The 24,165-nt window shown below is 39.8% G+C and overlaps 1 protein-coding gene across 3 annotated transcripts; it reads left to right on the forward strand.

Moving 5' to 3' along the window:
• Positions 1–226: 226 nt before the first annotated feature.
• Positions 227–17,219, forward strand: scdb (stearoyl-CoA desaturase b). Of its 3 annotated transcripts, XM_069188908.1 has the most exons (7): positions 227–360; positions 2,652–2,759; positions 5,402–5,650; positions 10,170–10,300; positions 10,602–10,807; positions 12,969–13,201; positions 15,130–17,219. In XM_069188908.1, the coding sequence occupies exons 3-7, from the start codon at positions 5,440–5,442 to the stop codon at positions 15,327–15,329; spliced, it is 981 nt and encodes a 326-aa protein (XP_069045009.1). In that variant the 5' UTR covers positions 227–360; positions 2,652–2,759; positions 5,402–5,439; the 3' UTR covers positions 15,330–17,219. The 3 variants fall into 3 exon arrangements, with proteins under 3 accessions (XP_069045009.1, XP_015201768.1, XP_015201767.1); XM_015346282.2 differs by lacking the exon at positions 2,652–2,759; XM_015346281.2 differs by lacking the exons at positions 227–360; positions 2,652–2,759 and adding an exon at positions 4,816–5,220.
• The last annotated feature ends 6,946 nt before the right edge of the window (positions 17,220–24,165 follow it).

Genomic DNA, 24,165 nt, shown 5'->3' on the forward strand with positions numbered 1-24,165 from the left:
GCGGGTTTGCTGAGCCGGTTAGACCCAGACCTTGGGCGTGGGGGGGCTGAAAAGCAGACAATGAAGCGATAGGACTTATGACAGCTGAAGGGCTGCACAGCTCACAGATGACCTGAACTTCCTCCTGATAATCTACTGGGCACACTTCCCCCTGACAGAGCCAGTAGAAACCCTCCTGAGGGGGGATTGGCTAACGGTAGGGATAAAAAGATCTGAGCCTGAGCAGAGGGCTCTCTCTCCACTTCCCACGAGCCCCTCGACACAACACAGACAGCGCAAGGGAAGCCGCAGCCTGTGAGACCACAGCAAAGAGGAGCTATTGGCCCACAGACCAAGAGAGACATTGACAGCGGAACAGAGGTACTGTGCAGAGACTTTAAATACCTTGAGGCAAGGAGCACAGAAACAGTGAGCTGATACTGAAGCTGGGGGAATGGAGTGGAGCCTGCTGAGGAACTCCCAACATAGCCCTAGCAGACTGGGGAAATTGGACGGGGTGATATCTTAATATGTCTCAAATTAATATCATAGTAATAGTAATAGGATTTCCCCAAATCCTCAGTATCAACATCTAGTCTGCTTACATTGCACATTCACATCATCTATATTTACCAAATTCCTTCTTGCAGGACTGTGTAGGGTCCAAATCATGTATAATCATGCAGGATTCAGCACAGAGGAAAGTCAGTCACCAGCTGTCCTCTGTGCTTGGCATGACTCTAGTGATCACAGGGAAAGTATAATGTATTGTTTAAAGGGTTTTCATCATACACGCTTTGTAATTTCAAGATTCAGCGATAGTAAAGTTTAAAATCGTAACTTTTTGATTTTAGTTATATCCCTTTTTAATGCAAAAAATTGGAAGCTAAAATTAAAATCAAATGCACACACAATAAACCATTTTCAAGGATTTGTATATGTGATAACAATATACATATTATGTGTATACACATATGATTGCAGTCATACCACACCATTTTCAAAACAGAAATATGGAATATGGGACTCACGTTTCTTTGCTTCTGAGAAAAAAAAATATCACTATCAAAACACCAATAACACTATGAACTGGATTTCTTTTGTGCTTATGCATTTCACAATACCGGGCTTATTTTGCATCTCAAATTTGTCTATGATGCAAAACATTAAAATCTGTAATTATATAATAGGACTGCAATATGTACTTTTAAAACAGACACACATACATATCTCAGAACTTTCTACAAAGGGGAGCTCTGACATTTTACCAGTGTGTGCAAAAGCACCAGTTCTGAACAATTCTAGATTTTAACTTCCCGTCACACTCATAAACACACTCATTCAAACTGGTAAAAAGTGTGATTATATATTATCGGGCTTATCTTCACTGGATAACCATTTGGTTTTGAATCATATTTAAAACTCTTCTGAGTAACTGAGCCTCCCAGGGCAGATGTTTCTGTTTTCAATCCTGCACCTGAGGAGCTACACCTCTCTCACATAGTGTGTCACATTGGACCTCTGGGGTGTCAGAGCCTGTTCCAGCTAATGAAACCCCTAAAAAGGAATTGTATTGTCTGTTGTCTAATTTTAGACCTTTGGTACACATTGGAGGCCTGTGCAATATCCTGTTATTGCAGAGGCGCCTGATGATATTCTTTGTTATAAGATACCAAGGAAAGTGTTATATGTTGAAGTCTAGTCAAGTCTAGTGTCTGAAATTGAGTTTTGATTTTCAATAAATATTTTTAACCAAGTGTGCCTGAGAATAAAGAAATCATGTGCCATAATTATACCAACCACTCGAGTACGGTATATTCTTGGTCTAAGTTTATTTTACTTATTGATTTATGCGCTCAGCTTATTTCTGATTTCCTCCATTTTTATAATCTCCATTTTGTAGCCATACTTTTCATAAAGAAGCTACTCTACATTGAAATATACCAAAATACCAATCTATGATCACAAACAGAACAAATAAATGTACATATTACCCACTAGTCAGTGTTATTAAGAAACATACATTGTCTAGCAATCAGTAAAATGTTTTTACACTGAAAAAAACAATGTGAAATTCCAAAGCCTCCTGTTAAATTCACCATGTATCTGCAAACATTATTTACTAAATAGCTGTCGATTCTTTGTGCTGACTGTGGATTTCCTCATATGTCACTAGTGGTTTTATATATGTCATTTTGGAGGCATTTTTAATAACAAATATTAGGTACAGCTGTAACATTCTGGATACTGACATATAAAACACTGATTACAGGGATTGTGTTCTCCCTGTTTAATCAATGGGTAATACTGTATATTCAAAAGCACTCAGACATTCTAACATCTCTGAGAGAACTGTAAAAGCAGCTTATAGTTGAAACAATATGTATATTATCTTCTGTAAGTATTTTATATATAGACAATTCAAATCTGGAAAAATACATTTTTTCCACCCTGCAAATGCTAAAGATATAGTGGAATAAAAATTATCCTTAGAACTAGACTCCAGGATTTTGCTTGTATCCCTTGCACACTATACTTCTACAGTAACAGCTGTTTGTACTGGTGCCTCAGGGGTCTCTATTGGGGCCTTCATCTATGCGTTACTCATAGGTTGCATGCTTCATGAAACATGGTGTCTAGCCTGACAAAACTCTAATTTATTTTACTTCCAGCTCAGACACTCAAACAGCTGGGTACACTGGTTACCTGGAATTTAAGGGACTACTCTGAATTTCTCCCCTGTATGCATGTGCTTGTGTCCTGTGATACCCAGTGACACAGTGAGTACCCAGAATAGTGCCCATTGTCTGCTATTTTAAATAGTGTCTCACCACAAATCCGTTTTGGACCAAGCAGTTATTGAAAATCAATGGCGATGGATTTTATCGACTTTCAAGCTTACCATATAAAGCTTGCTAGCAGCAAGCAGCGCAGCAAAAGTGTATGAAAACAATGTACTTCTGTGAGTAAGCTAGAAGACGTTGTGGACTCTTTACGAATTTATCACATCATAAACACTAACATTCCTGTAATATTACATTTAAACATCCCTGTAACATTCCTGGATAACAGATACATTGGTTATTCAGAAAATAAACAACAAATAAAACTTTTATTCGTAGCGCACATCTCTAGACTTTTTCGAATCTTTTCTCCTCAGATTGAAATTTGCCGACTGCAACTAATAACTGATAATAATAGGCATGTAAACAATGAGACGTTAAGGTACAGGGAGTTAAAACTTACTATTCACGTATATGTGACACACTACCATATTATACACTACTATAAAATATATATAACGTTATGTTTCCATTAATCTGTCGAACCTTTCCTTAGCAAAATTGACTGATCTGTCAGCAGGGGGCACGAGCGACGCTTCTTGACTTCCGAAGCATGGAGGCGGTCAGATGCCGTCCTGTGGCGCTGTAAAGCAGCTCGAATGAAATCCGTCTTTGTATATTTACACGTAAAGCTACAGACCTGGAGTAATTCGTAATGTCTGAATACATCAGAATTACCCTGGGTTAGTTCTTTCAGTTTATACTTTGATTACAAACCGAGCTTCTGTCAGCATGTGAAAACGAAGGGTTATCGAAGAATATCCATAAACCCATTTTCTAACCGCTTCATCCAGTTCAGCGTTGGGAAGGAATCGTCTTTATTTACTTGTCAAGTCTCCAATAAACTATAATTTAAGGAAGATTATACAGTTATACAGTGTTAATACGTTGCATTTGGTGTTGTGAATTAAGATTTATTAAAAAATACTTTTATTTTAGGAAGCAACTAGGTCTAGATTCCATGGAGGGTATTGATATCGTATTCACTCGATTTAGTCGGCAAGTTCGGTGATTATTGTTACTTTACATGATTTCACTGAGTGTAATGCTAAGAAGTAGCATTTTATTTTGAAGTAGTGAAAACTAATTAATGTTATTGGCGAAATGACATTTATAGTTATTCACGGGAGAATAATAGCAATATTATTCTGGTGATTTTCTGTAGGATTTATGATGTAATATTTATTGCTTTCAAAAGCGTGAGAATCAGTTAGGAAAAAAAAGATTTTAAAAGGGTAAACGCCGTCTTGTGATGAGGTGAAACAGCTCGAATAAAGTAAATCTTAATATATTTACTTAATTGTGTTACACTAGGATGAATATACCTATTCATTTGCATGTGTAATATTTTTGTCGTTTTGCTTTTATTCCGAGTAACTTAAAAACTGATCAGCAGTGCTATCCAAATGTTCACAATATCTTAAAACTCCGCGGCATCTTCAATTTATTTTGTATCCCCTTATTGCTTCGCTGCTAGCTTGCCTACCCGATTCAACTCCATTATTTTTCAATAATCGATGAGTCCAGTCCAGGGTCGTGGCGAGCCGGAGCCTAACCGGCCAGACCATGAGTGCAGGGCAGGAAATAGTGCAGACATCACGCCAGTCAGCCGCAGGACACGAACACACACGAACACGGGAGACATTATACAGACGCCAGCTGACCTAGACTGCGTGTCTTTGGACTGGTGAGACCGGAGCGCCTGGCACCCACCCACATGCAAACTCCTCACAGATGGACAGCAAGCCCGATATCGGACCCGCAGTCCAGGAAGCTGCGAGAGAGGCAGCAGCAATAATCGCCACACCGCCGTGCCGCAGTATTTAAATGAATAATTCAGCCGCCCAGGCACCGCTTGAAGGCTTTAGATCTGGGAGGAACGAGTTTGGAGTTTTTAAATTCTATTTCCCCCAGAGAGGCGCTGTGAGACGTCAGGATGACCTACTTTTAGTGCGGGTTACTGTCGGACGTTGACTCGCAGCGTCTGAACGAAAACAAATGACACCAACCAGGAAGCAGACAATACCAGAATCGGGCGTCGTTTTTTCTTTGAAACTTTAATTGTGAAACTACCGAGTACAGTTACGCGATTTATTTACCCACACATTCGTTGCGAAAAAAAAACCCACCGGCCATGAATGAATAAAATTTAAGGTTTAACAGCAGATACCAAAGGACCAATGAAACTGGCTGAATAAGATGGCACCAAACTGTCGACCAATTACTTTCTTCAGTACCTCCTCCCTAAAACGACATCAGAAGCTTAGGTAGAGAGCATCATCGTGAGTACCTCAACAGTACAGCACAGGAACAAGCGCTTATTGTGTGGTCTGTAGCACTTGATCCACACTGCATAATTTTCATTTTCAGTGTGTTTAAAGCAGCTGCTTCTCTCAAGGTAAGTGCTAATCAAACATTGTTTTCATTTACTGGTATTCCTATTTTTCTAAAACCATATTTAAATCTAAAAACCTAAGGGAGAAAGCAAAACATATTTAGCAAATGCAGCAATCGAAAAGGTACGGTTTTTCTCGTTTCTTGAAATGTACACTCAAACGAAGAAAATGTCTGTCTTTTAGATTTTAGTAGCTGGCAAGAAGCGCAGAATTAGCTCACGATGACTACAGCGGAGACACGCAGAAACGGGGAGGTTGCGACAGAGTCCACGGTGGAAGACGTGTTTGATGAGACTTACAGGGAAAAAGAGGGTCCGAAACCTCCCAGGAAAATTGTATGGAGAAACGTTATCTTGATGTCCTTACTGCACGCAGGAGCTTTGTATGGGCTGACCCTGGTTTCCTCTGCTTCTGTCTTGACCTTGATGTGGGGTGAGTGTTGTTGCCACAGTTCATGATTTCCACGATCTGTGATACTTCTTTCATTCAAAATGGCCTACACATTTTTTGTGGCGTAGTTGAATTTAAAATGTGATGCGTGCGGCACCGAGTCGCTTTAGTGCTGTTGAGAGCCTCTGAGGCGAAAAGAGATCCTTTCGCAGCTCAGCACCTACTGGAGACACGCTGTAGTGAGAAGCGAAACCGCTTGAATTGTTGCTCATTGTAACCAGCAGGAGCTCGCAGTGTTGGATCTCGCCGAAACCCGCTGAAATATTAAACTTTTAGAGGTATAAAAAGAAATTCTACAACTTGTTTTTCCAATCCAGCGTCCTGGTGTCAAATGTTTGCTGTTTCATGTTCCACAGTGGTATACAATTCAACACCCCCCGGCAATCCTGATTATTTTAATTGAACTCCAGATTCACCTAATAATTACCAACTAAATCGGGAACAGGCAGTTCACGTCCCGTTCCAAAATCAGCTTTATTTGAATGGGTCAAGACACCCATTTATTTATTTTATGTGTTAATTGGGAGTAAAAATAAAGTATTGCTGAAACCTGCAGGAATGCAGCCACAGAGCAGTGAAGTTACCTATACTTGAACTAGACCTTTTTGAATCGTTTTAAGTCCCAGAACTAAAGTGGCTTGAAAACTTTTCAGTGGTGGGAAAGCAAAAAGGTTCATTTCAGTTAGGGGTTCAATTAAGCGATTGAATGTAGAATGTAGAAATTGAAAACTTGAAGGCCAGGAATCTGAACACCTACAAACGTGACAAGCGCAGAACACACCATGGACCTGGGGGGGCTGGATTTCTAGACTTTTTAAAGCAGCAGCACCTGAAGAGCTGGGAGAAGTTGGTAAAGTGGTTGAATTAAGATAATACAGATCTGAGCTGGAATGAAAGCCTGCAGACGCTCCTTTACTGAGACCAAGCTGAAACAGTTTGCCTGCACAGTTCAGCTTCACTACTTACAAACGCAACTGATTAAACTGTGTGAAAATCCTAATCCTAATATTTTAGTGAAGTATTTCTTCATTAAGGGAATTCCATTTGTTTTATGGGGTAGAGGCAAAGACTAACTGAATGCATATTGTTTAGTGAGGAAATCATTTTCTTAGCTGCTGATAAAAATGAAAAGTACAGTACAGAAATGACACTTGTTGAGTCTGATTCAGAGTTGTTAGCATAGTCCAGCATTTTATTTCAGCAGAACGTACTGTATCAGTTTCCTGTGCTTGTCTTAATTTACCAGATAATCCTTAATGTACATATTTCAGGTGAAAGCCTGCCAGTGCAGAACTTTCCAGGTTATACAGTATGTGATGCTGTTGTCATATGTAACCTTATAAAACTTAGTGGTTTTCCCCTATTCTCACACTGAATATTTTTTTGTATTGCATCAGATGAGGAATAAGTACCTGCATCTGCAGTCAATATAGTATAGTAGTCTGTGTAGTTACAACATCCTTCCTTCCAAAGGATAAAATCTAAGATTCAATATCTGAGGAAAACTCTGTGTTTGGCTTTTTATAGGAACTATGTACTAGCCCTTTGATAGCATTAAATGTTCATTTATTACTGAATAGCTAAACATGAACTAGAGGGCACAAGTGGGAACTACATCCACTTTAAACAGAGCATAGGAGGCAAAGGGTTCTTTACCCATAAGTTTGTGTGAGTGACAAGCTACGCAGTCGTTGAAGCCGATACCCTGGCATTTTTCAAGAAAGGGCTGAATGAGATTGGATCAATTACCTAACTTCCAAATGAGCCAGGTGGGTCTAGTACGTCCTGCTCAGCCAGATGTTTTTTGAAAGAAGTTATGATATTGGTTTTATGTATCACAGTGACCAAAGCTGAACCACAGTATTCTTAAATGAAATTATAGTTATAATAACCCTTTTTTTCTAGTTTTAACTGTTTATTGCAACATATGTTTGCCTTGTTGTTTATGTACATTGTCTGGAGCAGAGGTTCTTTTTCCTAGTCCTGAGGGGATTGTTGTGTGCTGCTTTTCATTCCAGCTGTGCCCCTTAATCACCAGTGCTAATTGGTGCCAGTAATTGATCTACTTGCTTCATTACTCAGGCCTTGGTTTCAAAACTTCCCCATTTAAAGTGCATTACATACAACAACAAACACAGAAGAATTTGCTTGTTTATTTGTGACTAAATGCTCTTAATAGGTGGCCAGTGATCAATAGACGGGTGGGAATGACACAGTGTCAGACGCACACACATTGTGTCAGCGTTTTTCCTTCGGTTTATGTCCTGTTTGTCACATTTCAGCTGACACACTTGAGTGATGGGAGCTCTGAAGCTCACGAATAAGCACAGGGTTGATACCGATGATACATCCCATTCAACACCTTAAGAGATAAAGACATTTTTCAAATAGGCTTAAAATGGAAAATAGAAATCAATTAGTCTGTGATTAAGAATACCATCTCCCTGGACCAGGAGTGTGAAACATCTGGCTAGAAGATGGTAATGATGTTAGTCCAAACACCTATAATATATGTTGTTCATAATTACATGTCTTCTTCAAGTTGTTTTTTTCTATTCTTTTTTTAGTCTGTTTCTGCTTCCTGCATATAACACTCTGCACTTAATCTACATTAAACATCACCGTCTTCTACCAGGTGTTCGCCCAGTCCTGACTTTTGTCTGATTCTTCTTAAAATCTCCTTTGCAGCTTCTACAATGCCAGCTGATTCTATAATTTAACTCTGGAATGAATCTTTTGTTTTGAGGGAATTTATCAAAAACCTAAGAAATTCTTACTACACAATATCATACAGTCTCTTTATATCCATTAGTACTGTTACTTGTTCAACAGATACTGACAAATTATTTAAGTAAGGCCTTGCCTTTTAATTCCATGTTTACTATCCCATAAGGACTTAAGAAAGATTGAAAATGAAGGAAGGTCATTAGACCCATCTTGCTCATTTGGTAAAATATGTTCCAGCTGTCTCTTTAAAAGTGCCCAGAGTCTGGGCTTTAACCACCTGGCTGGCAAGTCCCGTCCCAGAAACTCACAGCTCGTTTGGGTTACTGGATCATTGTGGCCTCTCCTCACATCTGCACAAGTACGAGTCATGCCCCTTAAGAAGACATGCTGTCTCCTGAATCCGTTGAATGCTGTTGCCATGCAGATGATCCCCTGGTTGAATTTGGACTGTTGCAGCGGTTTTGTTTCTCTTTTTATAAGTGCTAATTAATAGGTTATGGAAAAACATTTCTTAATTGAACATATTCACTTATTAAACTGAAAAAAAAATCATGTGTGCTTATAATCTTTACAGATTGATGTTTTAAGGGGGGGCTGGTGAGATCTGCTGGACTGTAGCTCTATAGGACCAGAGTTGCCCACCCCTGCTCTGAAGTGAAGTAGTGGTCACTTGGACCCCTGTATCTGCTGATTATTTTGTGCCTGTAGGGCCCTTAATCACTTCTGCCCAGCTGATGCCTTTGATTGATCTGTTTGTTTAATTAGCCTTTTTCTGCACTCTGTCCTTGGATTCAAAATACCTATTTATAGTATAATATTCCCAACACTGTAAGCATACAGAAGAACCTGCTCCCTCATTTATGACTGAAAACATGTCAATAGGTGACAGGAGGTTGGATGTTGAATGGATGCAGGTGTGAAAGCATACTGTATGTCAAACACTTCCACGGTGTTTATTGTTGATTTTTTTTTTCCCCCTTTTGCTTTAGCCCAGGTGGTTACATTTCGGCTAACACACCTGAATAAGGGGAATTCCGAAACTGAGGAATTGAGACAAATTCCACAAACCCCAACATCCAGTGTTTTAAAGAGTTTAAAGAAAATTCAGGATTGAATTTAGACAACACGCCTAAAACAGAAAATCAGAATGAATTTCATCATGATTATGGCCTTGGCTGGAGCAGAACCCAGAAGGTGCACTGGTCCTCCAGGATCAGGAGTGAGAACCAGTATCTTCACCCATGTAATTCCATAACAGGCTGCACACATTCCAAATTTCCATATGAACTCCTAGCTGGGTTCTAAACAGTGCTGTGTCCCTCCCTACACATATAAGTGCTGATATAAATCAAAAGGTTAATCTACGTGCATTTACTGACATTCTAAAGGACAGATTACCAGACGGAGCCCTCATCCTAACATTGCACTAAGCTTGGCAGTGCTGAGGCGGCGTAATATTATATTAGAAGAACAATAAACAATGGCAGTTGCAATAGACTTCCCATTGTTAGCTGGGTCAGCCGATAACTGTGTCCTTCTGAGCCAATTTTCAGGCCTGCCTCATGGTCACAGAGCCCACAGGTCCTCGGCAGTCTGCACTAATGGTACATACAGCTACCTTTAGTCTTAGTAGCAGGTACAGTTAATGCTGGTTTAGGAAAGGACTGTACCTAGTTAGTCTGAACAGAGTTAAAAAGGCATGTAACTGGAATAATTGTGACTGTTCGCATTGGGACATGTTTTAACGCTTCCTTTCTTCCTTGTCCCTGGGCAGCTGTCTTGTGTTTCCTGCTGAGCGCCTTAGGAGTGACAGCTGGGGCACATCGACTCTGGAGTCACAGGTCCTATAAGGCCAAACTGCCCCTGCGGATCTTCCTCGCTTTTGCCAATTCAATGGCTTTTCAGGTACAGTACAATAATCTCCCAGTACTACGTGAATGACGCTCTTTGAAGAGATGAGAAAAGCCAGAGACTGTGAAGGAAATCTTTTTAACTGGCATATAATCACATCAGTGCCCCCTTCACTGAGGCTCATGGGTAGATAATTATTAGTAATAATAACTGACTGGATGCCTGCCAAGCTTATTAGCTTAAGAAACAGGATGATGATCTCCAGTCATGTTCTCTGTATTAATTGTTGTTACTTAAAAATGGCAGGTCATAGGTGAGCAGAATCTTTGCTAATTATATTGTGCGTAATCTGCAGAATGACATCTACGAGTGGGCTCGGGACCACAGAGCTCACCACAAGTACTCTGAAACAGATGCCGATCCCCACAATTCCGGAAGAGGATTTTTCTTTGCTCACATTGGTTGGCTCCTGGTACGCAAACACCCTGATGTCATTGAAAAGGGAAGCAAGCTGGAGCTCACTGATCTGAAGGCAGATCCCGTCGTCATGTTTCAAAGAAAGTAGGTGGTGCAGCTTTCTCTCCACACGCTGGTCATTGACTCGTTTTGCTTTGTAAATGAACCAGCGTTCAAGTCTGCTCGTTGCTGTAAATGATTCTTTCTTTTTTTGTGTAGGATTATTTCATCCATCTTAGATTTTATGGTATTAGATTTTAAAATCTCCATTTCCCCAGAATATATATGTTCGTTCACTGTGCTTTGATGCTTCCAAAACTTTATACAGTATCTACTGTAATGTAATTGTGAGCGTGGTCTTTCCAAGTATGAATGCTTGACAGTTTTAATAATTATTATTTTCTTGCATTTCGACATATAAGAGGGGACCCTACAGCCTTCACCGGGATGATGTGCAGCAGCCATTCTGCACCAGTAGCTCCACTTCAATAAAATACGTGAACAAAATGAATGTCAGATTTAAAGATTTGATATTCCCCATTTTGGCATGTTAAAATAATGCTATGATCTGTAGACTATTGGTTTATATCCTGCATATTTTTTCACCTGAACTTGAATAATGGAGATGACTGTCTGCTTCAATAAGAACCTGCTTTTTTGCCAGAGTTCTGTTCTGTCTTGTGAATTATAAGGAATTATAATGGTTGGGCAAAAAAACACCTATTAGGAAATGCACATAATTGAAGAACATAAATAATTTCCATTTACCTCTGTGTTTACTATTAAAGGAATCCATTAGTAGAGTTGCATGTGTAAGACATTTGAAGGAAGTATTGAACAACATTAAACTGCAGAGTGATGAATCCGAAGTAAATTGTTTAGCATTTCCAGCGTTATCTGTGCTAATTGGCCATGATCTCTTGTGGGGCATTTGGTTTGAGGTTTTTACCAGCATCAGAAGAATAAAGAACTTTCTAAACCCCAGATGTGGCTATAATATTAAGGAATTAAGGAGGCTAGAATGCATACTTTGACTCTCTTGCTTGAGAACGTGATGCAGTGACTCGGCTGGTAAAGGATGGGTCTTGTCATCAGCTGTGATTGGGATTCTCCAAGCTGTGGCAAACAACTGGCTGAGCGTTCCTGAGGGTGGGGTGGAGTTAGCTGGCCTCTCAGCGACACAGCGACCCCTGTGGCTTTCCAACAGTACTGTAGGTCAGGGACACATCTCTCCTCCAATTAGCACTGATCCTCCAATACAGAAGTCTGTTACTGTTAGTAATTGTGATGCTAAAAAATAAAGACCTGTGCAGGGTGATTTCCCCATGCTATTGCAGGAAGTCCTTATAAAAAAAAGTTACAAATACGCAAGTCCAAATAATCAAAAACCCATGGGCAGGCGAAATCAAAACTGGGCTGGGACAGTTCAGTCGAGACAACAAATCCAAATTGCAAAAGGCAGAAACGAGGTCAGAAACTAGCGAGAGTCCGGGAAGCAACGAAGAGATCAAACCGAAAGAAAAAGGGTACGCACACATCCGAAATAGTGAGCGACGGTAAAGGAAAGAGGAGGGTTCAAGTAGTGATTGGAGTGAAAGGCGATAGGAAGAGGGTCTGTTTAAGTGGGTGCGTATGGGAATGTGAAGGCGTTTGTTAGAGCGCGCAGGATGCGTAACAGTTACCTGTGTCATGTTCAGAGATTAGCTCAAAGGAGGGCAGGCTGGAGGAGTCTGCCTACACTTGCTCATTTTTCTCTTGTGCAGGCACAAGGATGATTGCTGCAAGATGGGACATGAAAAGCACAGCTGGCTATTTCAAACTGAAAATCTAGCAAACAATCATTGGCCATTTTTAATTTTTTCAAAAACTCACAATTGGCCTAATGAAAAATCCAAATCGAATGCGTACATAACAAAAAATAATTGCTTATTCCAAATAAAAAAAAATCCCAAGAGTATACTACACAGTCTTAGATATTTTCACAAAATGCTCCTTAGCCTTCCTGGATTAATGAAATAGCACAGAAGACATTTTAAGCATTGCAGCATTGTTTGGCAGGAGTTTGTTGCACCTGTCAGAAGCCATTAACATTCCCTGGATTTGAAATCCGTAGAGGATTATTGTGTTAAATTTTAATCATAATCTGTACCAATTCAATGGGAAAAAACTAACCATTTTAACAGTACTTTCAGTGCTTTTTGAAATCAAAAGAAGTGTAAGGGTTAATTGAGATAACCGGGCCCGTCTTTTGTGTGATGTTTTTCAGGAATTATAAGATGTCTGTGGTTCTGATGTGCTTCGTCTTTCCCACGGTTGTGCCCTGGTACCTGTGGGGAGAGTCTTTGTGGGTGGGGTACTTCATTCCTGGAATCCTGAGATACACTCTGGTGCTGAATGCCACCTGGTTGGTGAACAGTGCTGCCCACCTGTGGGGAAACAGGCCATATGATGTGCATATCAGCCCCAGGGAGAACAGATTTGTCACCTTCAGTGCGATAGGTAAGTTTTACATGATTAGTCACCAGAGCAGGGGAAGCTGCCCTATGGCAATTGCAAATTTTTTTTATCTTCCTACTTTTAAAACTGTACATGTTTGAAGACCAGACACTCTAGCAGCTAGGCAAGTGTACTGGAGCAAGTTAAATATGTGACAATAATTGAGGTCAAGAAGGAAATCTGATCAACACACTTGACTCAGAAATGGTTTGTTAACCACAACACTGAACGGAAACTTTGCAGATTCCATCAACTAGCAAACTTAAAAATTTACTACGATTGTAACTTGTATGTATGAAATAGGTCTTCCTGAGTAATCCAAGATGGCAGCTATACCAACATTTTTTACTTGGTTGTTGATAAGCGGCCCATAACTATTTATGCAATTTTAAAAGTGTGGCCGGCTAGCTCAAAACATGTCTGTTAGCATTCTAGTGAGTATACTACTAGCATGTGACTCAGTGTCATTCTTGCTTATACCAAAATGATCGCCATTTTGTTCACAAGCAAACTGCCATATCAAACTGCTCTCATTCCATACTACCAATTGATTTTGATTTGACAGATTTCACAAACAGCCATTACAGTTCCCGATTCTCCCCTACCAAGCTGCTTAATCATTTTTCCTGCCACAGTGGATCCTTGGCTGCCTAGCAAATCATTATTACAAAACCCAGTTTGGTCCTGTTCAAGGACTTCTTCACCAGTTATCTCCAGACTTAGTAGTTTGAATGGGATTTGCTGGTAATGACATGTTCTGAAATATTTTCTCAGTTCTTTAGCTGGTTCAGGCCTCACCTCTCTATGTATGCTTATCTTTCATTTCCTCACTACACTTTCACTCCTTCTCCCTGATGCCCTACATCAGGGAGAACAGCCAACCTATTCCACACACCACCACTCTTCGCAAAAAAGTGCTTCCTTTGCTCCTTGTGTTCTCTGAAGACCCCCTTCATCTCTATATAAAGCACGAAATGCAAATGCAGTACGTGCCCTTGTGCTTTGGCTTGCTTTGAAAACAATGTCTGAGCCTTGCAATGAAGTCTTTACTGTAACAAAAGCACAGAATTTTCCAAATATAAAAACAGTCCAATTTTGTAATTCACTGTTGTTTTCTGATGTTTAGTTTTCATTGCTTTAAGCACAATAACTCCCTTTGTTTGGTGGGCGAGTCCAGTTGGAAAACTTTCTGTTTTATAAATTTGATCCCTTAATTGCTAGCAGTTTTCTTGTATAACAGTTATTTCTTTCAAGTGTAATAACATTTCTGATTCCAGATTCAACTGGAGTGTGTTTTAATGTTTTGAGCTCAGTTCGGGAATTGTATATTAAGTGCATTTAAAAAAAAAAGTGCACTTCGTGAATAACAGTACTGTACTTATGATTGTGAGAATTTTGTGAATTTTTTATTTCTTCTAAATTCTTCAGTTCATTATGTTGTGTGTAAATGCAGAGGGAATAAGGTATAACTGTAGCTACACATAATGCATAATTAGTGACATAAAGTTAAATAAAATCTTCACTTCAAAACTGCTTAACATTATAACCATACAATACTTAAGAAAATAATTTCACTTGCATTAGTACATGGAATGTTTTGACTACAAAGGCTCAAGCAAAGAATGAACATTGTTTTTGAAGTCGGTCTTTATATTTGAGAAGCTTTTTTGTGATCTTCAGTTCTGCCGAACACAATGTAACCATTCAATTATGCTAGCTTTTATTTTGCTTAAATTAGGCCTAGTGTTTGTTAGGCAATGAAGGAAAAATACATAGCATTGTCTGCCTTGCTTCATTGCTGTTGCTGTCAAGTTTAAACTGTCGGATACTGCTATGTGGAGGAAAATATTTGCAGTGTGGTAAATATTAATCAGGGATAGTGCTACTATGTGATTAACCTGAGATAACTCTTCTGTTTGCTTTTGTTTCAGGAGAAGGGTTCCACAACTACCACCACACTTTCCCATACGACTATGCAACAAGTGAATTTGGTTGCAAATTAAACCTCACCACCTGCTTCATTGATTTCATGTGCTTTGTGGGCCTGGCTACGGACTGCAAGAAAGTGCCACAGGAATTGGTCATGGCCCGTGCTCAGCGCACAGGGGATGGCAGTCACAGAAGTGGCTAGGAGGCTCCGGGATTCAGGAACGCCAAGAAGAAAAAGAGCACACAAGAAAAATAATGAAAAAAAAAACGGAAAAATAAGTGCAGAGTATTTTTTTTCGGGGGGTTGCTTCTCTGTTGTGTGAATGGCTCCACAACCCTTTAGAAGTAAACGTTTTCCTAGTTCGTAAGGATTAATATTAGCTTTAAAGGGAACAGGCCTTTTTGTAACTGATTTTTTTGTTGTTTTCTTTGTTCCTAACTGAAGCGGTAGAACCCGTGTGGGCTGGAGAAAAACAAAGCCATTCTTAGCTGTGAAATTTGGGCTCATATTGCAGCCCTGTGCTAGAATTCTCTATGCCCAGTGGCTGTAATGGGCTCACTCTCATTCACAAGAGAGAGCTGGCAGAGACTGCTGAACAAAGCTATGGTGAAGCTGCTGGATGTTTGATTGACAATAGACCAAATTTAATGAGCTGCAGCTAAGCATATCCACAGTAAGGGAATGAATGAAACTGAATGGAACCTGTTTCTTATATACAGTGATAACATTTGTTGTCCCCACTTGAAAATACATTGTCCAAACAAGTTGTATTTTAGAACAGGTTGTCCAAAAATCTTTTGACATTTTGGGCCACACAAAAAAGTGGAATGTCTGAGTTTTGTAAAACATAATTTTCGAATTGGAAGCCAAATCAGGGTTTTTAATAATACTGCACTTTCATCCGCTTAGGAAGTAGAGGATAGCATCCAAAACGGAAGATGTATCATTACAAATTATTCCTGCATTTAATGTTTTGTATGCAGCTGCATTCAGTCTCTTACTCAGTGTTGCTGTAACTTACAGCACGTGTGTTTACAGTAAATAGTAGCTACCAGTATTATATTGTAGAGGGCCGCAGGAAGAACATGCAGTCCAACACTGGATAATGTGCAGCATTCAGAGAGATGTGACAGAATTGTTATTGAAGAGGTACGCTTTGAGTCTTCATTTCACATAAAGAAGAGCATCATTCAGTTACCTTAGGATTCAAGCTCTTCTTAGATCAGATGCTGATGTTTATGGTTTAGGTTGCTCTTAATCACACCCTATTGTTGGGTTTGTATTCGTCTTTTGGAAAGTCCTGTTCTGAAGTCCACCTGTTTCTCCAAATCCTGTTGGAGAAACTGTGCCCAAAGCCTTAGTACATAACACCATTCACAGTCTTTGCTCAGCTCCGTTGCTGTTGTGAGCCAGCTTCCCATGGAAATGTAAAGCAGCTTACAAGACACTTACCAAAGTGCAGAACTAGACAAAGCAGTGTGCTATTTAATTGAAAGCAGAGTGGAGTATTGACTTTGATGGAGCAGGGCTTTTGTTGAATTCAGACAGATGATTTAGCCTTAGGAGTACCGGAAAGTGTGGTATCTCAGCTTGAAACTTTGAAACAAAACAGGTGCTACATTGGTGGCTGTCTTAATACCTGCAGGTGAACATTAACCTTAGCACTTATTAACCCTGAAGTGACCACATCATTCCACTTGCATGACCCTTCTAGAGTTATTGATCCAAAAGAAATGTTTGTCATGTTGTTCATTAATATTGAGGAAAGTAAAACTAAGTTGTACGGTACAATATGTGCACTTTCAGTTCTGAAATTAAATTCAGAAATTTTGAACTAAACAATAAAATGTAATTTTAATTAATTACTGTTGCTCTATCTTTTGCAGTGCAATTATTTTCCAGTATTGACTGATGAATTATAAATGCCTTAAATAACTTATCAGGCACATTTGAGGAGAATGTTTAATGCACTGTATGTGTTGTAAATTAAGTATATTTTCTAAGGGGGAGAAATACTGTGTTTGTATTTGTTATAATGCCACGGTAATTTATGTTTTTTTTTCTTAATTCAAATAAAAAAACTGCATTATATTTTGTCTGCTATTTTATGCAACCTACAGAATGTTTGAACCAAGAGGAAATGGGACTACAAAAAAACAATACTTTATTTCTTGGACTTGGACTTTTTTTAGTGTTTGTTGCTTACTGAGCAAGGAACGTTTTTAGGAAACCAAAGACTTTCTGGTCTGCTATTCCAGGAACAATTGTTGCTTGTTGGCATAAAATAATTTAATTGAACATTTGTAATGCTTAAGATCAGTTAAGAACAGGGTTTGATTAGCATATTTACATCTCACGTACAGTATATCACTGTAGTTATAAACTTCAAAATATTGTTTGTATGTATTCCATACAGTATGTCTAAGATTTCTTTTCTGATGAAAATGATTTCCAATTGAATAGCCAATGAAAACGAGAGCTGTAGAGCATACTCTAGAAAAGGCACTTCAGGTTTCCAACTCAGTAATTCTACTGACACCAGATTTACCAGATTTATGCAGTTGTGGGGCAAATATGGTAGGATTATTTTTAATGATGACTTTAAGTAAAGCCTTTTGGATAAGGACTCAAGGATTGCAGGGATTTTCAAACAAACCAAGAAACTGCCAATTAAGCGTTAAACTGTGTCTGCAACATCTCATTTTGTAATACCAGAGAATTAAATGGCTGGTGGAGGGCACACAACGATATATTTAGTGCACATTTGCGGATACTGACATGGTGATCTGAAAGCAACATCTCAGCATTGTGTTCAACAGAGAAAAAAAGCAAAAATAGTCAATTCTGAAGTACAGTTAATGAAAAGTGGAGAACAAAGTCTCAGTCAGTCTTACTGCCTTACAGTGGTGTGCTTGAAATAAAAGAACATGCAACGAAAGAAAGAAAATCATAAATATCACATATATACCAAATAAAGTATGATTCTACAGTACAATGAAGATAGGATCCTCAAATGTACTTACCAATCAATACTTCAATAAATACTTTTAGTTAATAGGTTTATTCCATGCTGAAAAAAAGAAGAAAGAAAACATAACGTTTCGGCCATGGAGCCTTCTTCAGGTGTGAAGCCTGAAGGTACCAGTACACCTGAAGAAGGCTCCACAGCCGAAACATTGTGTTTTCTTTCTTCTTTTTTTCAGCATGGAATAAACCTATTACTTGTTCCTTTGCAGCCTACACATGCTGACGCAGCTACCTACCTGAACTACTTTTATAAAACTGTTGAGCTAAGAGACTGAATAGACTCAGGATAAGTGCTATTCTGGAGCTGCTCTGCTCTAAATTTGATATATCTTAACCGTCCTTCCGAGGGAAGGATTTCAAACAAGGGAGAAGGTGACTGGGAGTGCTCACTGGTAGCCTTTCGGATTTAAACGTGTTGCGTATATGGAAGCAACAGGGTGTCAGTCACAGCCAATAATTTTAGAAGCAGAGTGGACCAATCTCTTCAGCTGTTTCCTCTCCTGAGTGAGTTCCCCAACCAGACTGTCACAGAGAAAGTTAATATGCTCTCAGCTCTCAATTGTTGTCCTGTTTGTTGCCATGGTTAAGGATGGCAAAATGAACAACAAAAACTGCTTAATGAACGTAATTAAATTACTCCCACGTTTTATTTACTTATCTATTATGTACTCTTTTTCTGCTTTAATTATTTAATTACGCCAGCAGCCATATCACTCTGCAACTCACAAGTGGCAGCCCACTGAAGCTCAGCAGGTGTGAGCCTGGTCAGTATCTGGATGGGAGACCTCCTGGGAAAAACTAAGGTTGCTGCTGGAAGAGTTGTTAGTGGGGCCAGCAGGGGGCGCTCACCCTGCAGCCCATGTGGGTCCTAATGCCCCAGTATAGTGATGGGAACACTATACTGTAAAAAGGCGCTGTCCTTTGGATGAGATGTAAAACTGAGGTCCTGACTCTTTGTGGTCATTAAAAATCCCAGGGCGTTTCTCAAAAAGAGTAGGGGTGTGACTCCAGTGTCCTGGCCAAATTTCCCATTGGCCTTTACCAATCATGGCCTCCTAATAATCCCCATCTATGAATTGGCTTCACTACTCTGCTCTCCTCCCCACAGAGCGTTCTGGCGCACTATGGCTGCCGTCACATCATCCAGGTGGATGCTGCACACTGGTGGTGGTGGAGGGGAGTCCCCATTACCTGTAAAGTGCTTTGAGTGGGGTGTCCAGAAAAGCGCTATATAAGTGTAAGCAATTATAATAATTATTATTAATGCACCTGTATGTGATTTTATGTGATTTTTATGTTTTGCTTTGTGTGTGTCTGTTTGATGTACTGTACGTCTTATGGGCAAAGCCAAAGACACATTTTTACAGTTGTACAAGTTGTACATTGGTCTCACATTTCGAGATGGAGATTGTTGTGCCAAGAAACTTAAAGGTCCAGTTCCTACCCCCTCAATATCTGACCAGCAATCATGACAGGTTGTAATTCCTTCCTGTCACATCTGAAATCAAACATTACCTCTTTGGTTTTACTAACATCAAGCTGGAGATGTTTTGACTGCACCAGCTCACCAAAGCAGTGACCTCCTTCCTGTACAGCGATTTGTCTTTTTTTGTTATTAGCCCTACCAGATTGGTATCATCTGCAAACTGGATTCATTTCACAGATTTAATAGCAGATACAAAGTCATTAGTTTTCAAAGGGGTACAGAAGTGGTGACAGAAACCTTGGGGGGCACCTGTATTTAGAACCAGTGGCTGTAAGACCTTCTGATGTACTTTGACCACATGACTACATTGCCTCCTGCCTGATATAAAATCTAGAAACATATTGATTGATTGATTAACAACCTTGTCAATTAGCTTATGAAAACGTCTCTGGGGGACTACTGTGTTAAAGGCAGAGCTGTAATCTACGAACAAGATATGTGCTAAGGACCTCAAGGTGCTGAAAGATGGAGTGAAGGCACAGAAAGACTGTGTCCTTAACAAACCTGTTAGCCCTGTACCTAAATTGGTGTGTATCTTCCTGGATGCTGGACAGATACTTACAAAATAGCTGCTCAAACACTTTCATAATGGCTGATTATGAAACTTCTGGCCTGTAATCATCTAAATTTGTTACGTTCAATTTCTTTGGCGCTCGGATAATAACAGCAGACCTAAAATAAGCAGGAACCCCAGACTGTTGTAGTGACACATTATAAATCTTAGTAAGAGTGGGTGCCAGCTGATCTACACAAGATTTTAAAGTTGCACCTGAAACATGATTTGGGGTCCCAGCTTTCCTGCCATTTTGTTTGCAAAGCAGATGTCTATCCTCCTGTCCACAGATGATAATGGGAGATGTAGGTGGTTCTAGAGGTGTGTTAACTGTTTGTTGATGGCAGTTCTGTACTCCATATCTACCACAGAAATTATTCAGTTTGTCTGGGAGCCCTGGATTATCATCAAGAGCTACTTCTGTTTCCTTATAGTCTGTAACAACGTACATTCTTTGGCTGAGGGACCAAATATACACCAGATATCTTTCACACAGAGCTCACACATACAGTGCTGTGCATGCCAGAGACTGAGTGCTTCACACCTTCAATTTTGATCTGTCATGTACATGATTCATGACAGCCTTTACATCTCAGACACTGTTATAGCAGGTATTTGGTCAGAAAAAAAAAGGTTGAATGCCATTCTCATTTTTTAACTTGAAATAATTATTTGCATCCATACTTGTCTCCCCAAATGTATTGCCCTCTGACTCCAATACAGAAGTCTGAAAATACCTTTGTAATACAATGGAGGTCTCCTGTGTCTTGTTCTCTGTTGAAGAGAAGACTGCTGTATAGCAATACTTATTAAAAATCAACAAATCACCTTGTTGTTTCACATGAGACTCCTGTATCTTGGCAACATCTCATTTTTGCTGTGCAATTAAACATTCACTTGTTCCACTGCAGCCAACCCACACTGACATAGCTCCCCACTATAACAACTAGCTTTTTCCTTCTTCTAAACTTAATCCTTAAAGTATACCACCACCCCACCTCTCCTCCCCACAGGAACAGAGAGACTCTACCCAAACAAAAACCCCAAAGAGACGCCCCGCCCCATGACATCACTGCCCCACTCTTACAATCGTTAAAACATCACAACAAAACATTCCTCATTTGTTTCAGCACAAAAGGCTTAGGACACATACATTGCTGCAAGATATTAATGCTAAAATAGCATTTATTAGGAGGCCATGATTGGTAAAGGCCAGGAGGGAAATTTGGACTAGCCAGGGGGGTTAACATAATAGTGGCAGCTCAGACAGCAAGGGTGTCTAGCTCCTAACCAGAAGGTCCCAGGTTCGATCCCAGGTAGGGGAAAGCAATGGAACTTGTTCTAATTCCTTCCAGATGGCTCTCAGGTCCACTCAGCCTGCTTTCCCAATGAGTACCAGGGGTTAATCCTTCCAGGGGTAATAGGCCAGCCAGAGTGTGATGCTGACCACATCACCTCCAACTCCAGTGTTGGATGGTCAAAAACAATGATGGCACTTGCCCCATTTAAAAATCTAATCTAAAAAACACCCTGGGATTGAAGAATAGCCCCCTTTTTACAGTATGGTGTACCATACTAGGGCATTAGGACCCACAAGACGAGTGCTCCCTACTGGTCCCACTAACACATCTTCCAGCAGCAACCTTAGCTTTCCCAGGAGGTCTGGCCAGGCATTCAAAGTGTAAGTGAGCCAAAGGAAAAAAAAGGACTTTTAGATCAGGACTTGCATTCACTTCCTTAACTGAAATGTAGTTCATCGTACATTTGAAAAGAGACATGAGTGACATTTCATAAACTAAAAATCTGAATGGCACCTAATAGGCTGAATAGATGTGTCAACACCCCTGAAGAAGGCTCCACAGCCGAAACGTTGCTTTTCTTCTCTTTTGAGCACGGAATAAATCTTTATTTGTTCCATGTCACCTAATATCCTCGCAGCTGCTGTGAGTGCAGTACCATGAGTGACATGGTGAGAGGGCAGGCAAGGACTGAGAGCAGACAAGATGGAATGAAGGCCTGGGCTGACATGACTGCCAGCTGGAGAAGGGCAAGGACAGGCTCTGGCAGTGCAGTAAGTGTTGCAAGTGCTAAGTGATAGATTTCACCACTGTGTAAACATGGGGATTGTGGCAATATTTTGTGCAAAGTCAGCAATAAAAGAAAAAAACACTGCTTCTAACAGATTCTTGAAACTAGTGACTCCAACATGCTCACATTAAGACAGAATTCATTTTTTCCAATTGTTTACCTCAGTATCAGCAAGGGCAGTACAACAGCAATGGAGGAAGATTTAAAGACCTTTTGAAAATACTGTAATGTTAGCAATAATATGATAATATTTCATAGATGGGAAGCATCCAGGTGATAAGGGTAGTGCCTGGTTAACGGACACCAATGACCACAAGTCATCAAACACTGCAACTTAAGAAAGAGAAACACTGACAGAGACCAGTGCAAAAGGATGAGAGTAATAAGGGGGAAAAATGCTTCTAAGGGTTAAGTAAAGCTTTCATGTTGCAGAGGACTAACCCTTCCTACTGTTATAGGACTTTAACAGAAGCGTATATAATATGTTTTTTACTAATTGTATCTTGTAAACTCCTATATATATAAACACACACCACATATATAGTATTCCTGCACAGAACACATCCTGTATAGTCTAAATATTAAGGCTCTCTCAGTTCACAATTCAATAGTGTCTTATGCTTTTAATTACAGCCTCCTTTTTCACCTCAGGACCTTGGTTAACAGCTCAGGGTTACTGCACTTCCAACCACACAGAATTTGTTCTCATTGAAGGTAATTTATTTGGCGATTGGGAACAGAGGCTGTGCTACTGTCTGCAGGAGAAATCCAGACGTTTTGCCAATGTATGTCTCTGAGGAAATGCTTTTGAGAAATAAAACATTGTGCAAGATTCTTTACAAAGAGCCCCCTTTTAAATAAAACTATAGGATGGGGACCAGGATGGGGTTTTAAACATTGTATAAAATTAAAGTTCATAGTCATTTTCTGTTAATTAAAAATAACCTTTTAGACAAATGTATGTATTATAAGTATTTTCTGTGTTCCTTGCTCCAATATCATTGCTACATTTTCAGCTGAATGTCTTCTCCTTAAAGGGCAGACTTAAAAACCAATTCTCTTTCAAAATGCCTCAGTTTCTGAGTGTAGTTTTAGGACCACTGTGTGTGAGGAGAAGAGCAACACCAAACCCACGTGTCATGTTGTTTGGTGACATTTTGCTCACACTGGGGAAAAAATAATTGTGGCATGGGTGAAAATGTGGCATTTCTTCATATGTAAATACTTAATAATACTACATAATTATGAGGGACTTTTCATCCCATGGGATCCCTACACACTTTTAACACAGGGGGGGATCGACCTCTTCCACTACTTAAGTGCAGCCTCACCTGGGTGACACGCAGCAGCCGTTCTGAGCCAGCGGGCCAGGCAGAGCAGTGGGAAGGTGCTTCTTCACTCAGAGAGAACTTTAGGACAGACTAGATAAGCCCAGAGTGAAGATCAGCCAGGACACAGTGGCTTATCCTGCTCTGAGGAACAGCACCATGGGAATGCTGATGACAGAGTAGTCAGGATTTAACCTCTCATCTGAAGGAGTGCACTCCCTACAGCACACAGTCCCACCAACTACTGGTCCACCAACATCCTTTACAGTGTCCAACAATACCCCTTATATGTACAACAATATACAGTATATGTACCTGTAACTTGCCTTTCTGTGTATTGTTTTTTTCCCTTTAAATTACAGTTAAGTACAAAACCAGACACAACATAACATTCAGACCAATACAGATCTGTACATATGTAATGCATTTTGTTTTAGAAATAATGTAGTAATAGACCCCCCCCCCTTTATATGCAGCATGGTGCATACGCAGTACTAGGAACAGAATAGCTCGCTGTCTGCATTGTGAAGGATAACAAATGAACTGCTGATGGGG

This window comes from Lepisosteus oculatus, chromosome 4 (assembly GCF_040954835.1).
Source record: "Lepisosteus oculatus isolate fLepOcu1 chromosome 4, fLepOcu1.hap2, whole genome shotgun sequence".
Taxonomy (NCBI): Eukaryota; Metazoa; Chordata; class Actinopteri; order Semionotiformes; family Lepisosteidae; genus Lepisosteus; species Lepisosteus oculatus.

Excerpts from the sequence above, each read along its gene's own strand:
- scdb (XM_069188908.1), top strand. The coding sequence starts at position 5,440 with ATGACTACAGCGGAGACACGCAGAAACGGGGAGGTTGCGACAGAGTCC. Across the intron at positions 10,301-10,601 it reads CCAATTCAATGGCTTTTCAG|AATGACATCTACGAGTGGGC; the intron begins GTACAGTACAAT and ends CGTAATCTGCAG. Across the intron at positions 13,202-15,129 it reads TGTCACCTTCAGTGCGATAG|GAGAAGGGTTCCACAACTAC; the intron begins GTAAGTTTTACA and ends CTTTTGTTTCAG.